General features: G+C 37.3%; 1 protein-coding gene across 1 annotated transcript in view; it reads right to left on the minus strand.

The window, feature by feature from the left end:
* The window catches only part of LOC101863064 (chloride channel protein A), a gene marked incomplete in the record, with an annotated part of 79,438 nt that overhangs the window by 32,948 nt on the left and 43,580 nt on the right, over positions 1–2,910 (minus strand). Inside the window, 1 exon segment of the mRNA XM_035972956.1 lies at positions 845–1,051. Coding sequence (XP_035828849.1) covers positions 845–1,051 — 207 coding nt within the window.

The raw sequence follows: 2,910 nt of genomic DNA on the forward strand, positions 1-2,910 counted from the left end.
ACACGCCACACACACACTTTTAGACCCTCCACGCTCTCGCGCATCTTAAACACAGCGAAATAAAAGTTTTTTTTCCCCCCGCGCGCGAGAAGAGGGACACTATCAATGAGTGTAAAGTGTCCTGGGGGCACACACTCACACACACACACACACATTTACACACACACACACACACACACACACACACACACACACACACACACACATATATATATATATATATATATATATATATATATATATATATATATGTGTGTGTGTGTGTGTGTGTGTGTGTGTGTGTGTGTGTGTGTGTGTGTGTGTGTGTGTGTGTGTGTGTGTGTGTGTGTGTTTTAAAATCAGGCGCTCGTCAAAATAGGTAATTTTTTCGCCTGCTGGGTAATTAAAAAATTCTTTTTTCTTGTTTTTAAGCTCAACAGCTTTTAGGTCTTTCTAAAAAATGTTTGTGTGCGTTTTACTGAAAAAACATTGATTAAAGACACAAAAAAGTAAATTTTCAGTTTCAAAGGACTCTCAGACTATGGAAGCTACCAAACTTTGGCGACTATTTTTCACTAATTTCGCCCTGAAACCAGACGAACCTGACCTCCTTCAATCGCAAATATTTCAACTTCTATTCGACATAAAAGTATGTTTCATGACCAAAAGGAAGGCAAATGAACAGGCTTTTAGATGAAACCAATAGCCCCATCATATTTTCCCCAAAATTGACGAACGCCTGATTCCACCACGTCGTGATACACACACACACACACACACACACATATATATATATATATATATATATATATATATATATATATATATATATATATATATATATAACATGATAAGTTGTAGTTACCCTAAACTTGGCCGAGAGGAGGCTGGTGATGGAGTTCTGGGTGAGCGTGTCCGTGGGCTCGCCGTCGGCGTTGATGTCGAAGGTGTGGATGGGCACCCGGAGGCTGTGGCTGTTGTTGCTGTTGTTGTTGTTGCTCTCCCCGTCCGTGGTCGCCGCCTCCTCCTGCTCCCGCAGGTTCGTCTCATTGTTCACCGGCACCACTGTGAACTGGTGGAAGAGGTCAAAGGTCAGAGTTTAAAATAAGGTCGGTTGGTTTGATCGATTGTTTTTGTCTGTTTTGTTTGTCTGTTTTGTTTGTCTGTCAGTCTATTTGTCTGTCCGTCTGCTTGTTTGTCTGTATGTTTGTCTGTCTGTCTGTTTGTTTGTTTATCTGTTTATTTAGTACACGGACAGACTATCATCCGTTATGTGCAAGGAAAAGTAGAAATAAAAAGATAGAAACAACCAAAGGACAGGAGAGAAGTATGACCTCACACTAGCGTACTCTTGGCTGATCCTTCAAATTGACTGGTTGTTTCAACAAAGACCCCAAAATAGAAGTACATAGTATTATATCATATCGTATTCACCCCACACTCCCCCCCCCTCTCTCTCCCTCTCTCTCTCTCAATCTCTCACTCTCTCTAGCTCTCTCTCTCTCTCTCTCTCTCTCTCTCTCTCTCTCTCTCTCTCTCTTTCTCCAAATGCATTGCTCTTTTTCTCCCCCTATTAATCATACACAGATTCACCATTAGATTCTCTTTGGACAACACAGAGCACGTGCGTGATGTGAAAATTGGAACGGTAAAAAAATAATATATATAGCAGAAATTTGCTTTCGCTTAAAAAAAAAAAAGTTTTTATGTTGAAGGTTTTGTTTGGAAGTTTTTTCAAATTAATTTTTTCTCGGATTTTTCTTAGTTCCAAATAGGTTTTACGGTGCTCGCAACAGCATAAGGTCATATGAGCGCCAGAAGAATAGAGGCGTTACAAGAGAGTAACAAAAAATATATATATATATAAAAGAAGAAGGGGAGATAAGGGCGATAGATGCTTGATAGAAAAGAAGAAGCAAACCACACCAGAGCACCTTCCAACCTCCCACAGTTGTGAGAGAGGAGACTCAGAACAAGTCAGTTTTGCATTATTTTAAAATGACTTTAACATTTTCAATTGCTACTGCATTTTTGGTTTAAATTGAGTCGAATTTTAAGGCTCTTGAAAGACAAGATAATTTGTATATGAAGCGAGAGCAACAGAGTGATGGTATCCGTTTTCAAAGAGACAGCGTACCGAGCTTTGTAATCATACCATAATATACAAGTAGCACTAGAACGGACGGCCTAAACAACTGGAGGACCAAACCCGGGACATCTGTACTGTAGCCTAACACGTTTCCAATCATAGATTGACTTATATTCAAGAGACTTCGATACTTGAAATTCTCAATACATGTTTGCCTCAGTCGGCCCCCCTTCCTCCCCCCCTGCCCCCCCCCCCCCCTATATATATATATATATATATATATATATATATATATATATATATATATATTTAATATCTCCCCTAACCGATATATATATATATATATATATATATATATATATATATATAGATAGATAGATAGATAGATAGATAGATAGATAGATAGATATATATATATATATATATATATATATATATATATATGTATATATATATATATATATATATATACCCATATAGGTAGAGATATATGGATATAACTATATATATACCTATATATACATCCATATCTATTTATATATATATGTATATATATATATATATCTGTGTACATAGAGCGAGATATATAAATATATAAGGACACCCATATACAGGTACAGGTATGAGGACACACGTAAGTCAGTACAGATATATATATGTATATGGCTACAGACAATACAAATATATAGATATAAGAGGGCGGAATGTACCGATATATATGTGGCTACCTATGTATAGAGGGCGCGTACATATGCGGCGATGTAGGCTATCTATGAATCCTCTTGTATGTCTAGAAACATATACGTAGAAGAAGCTATCTAGCATACGCCCCCCTACCCACG

The sequence above is a fragment of the Aplysia californica genome, unplaced genomic scaffold, assembly GCF_000002075.1.
Source record: "Aplysia californica isolate F4 #8 unplaced genomic scaffold, AplCal3.0 scaffold00924, whole genome shotgun sequence".
Lineage (NCBI taxonomy): Eukaryota > Metazoa > Mollusca > Gastropoda > Aplysiida > Aplysiidae > Aplysia > Aplysia californica.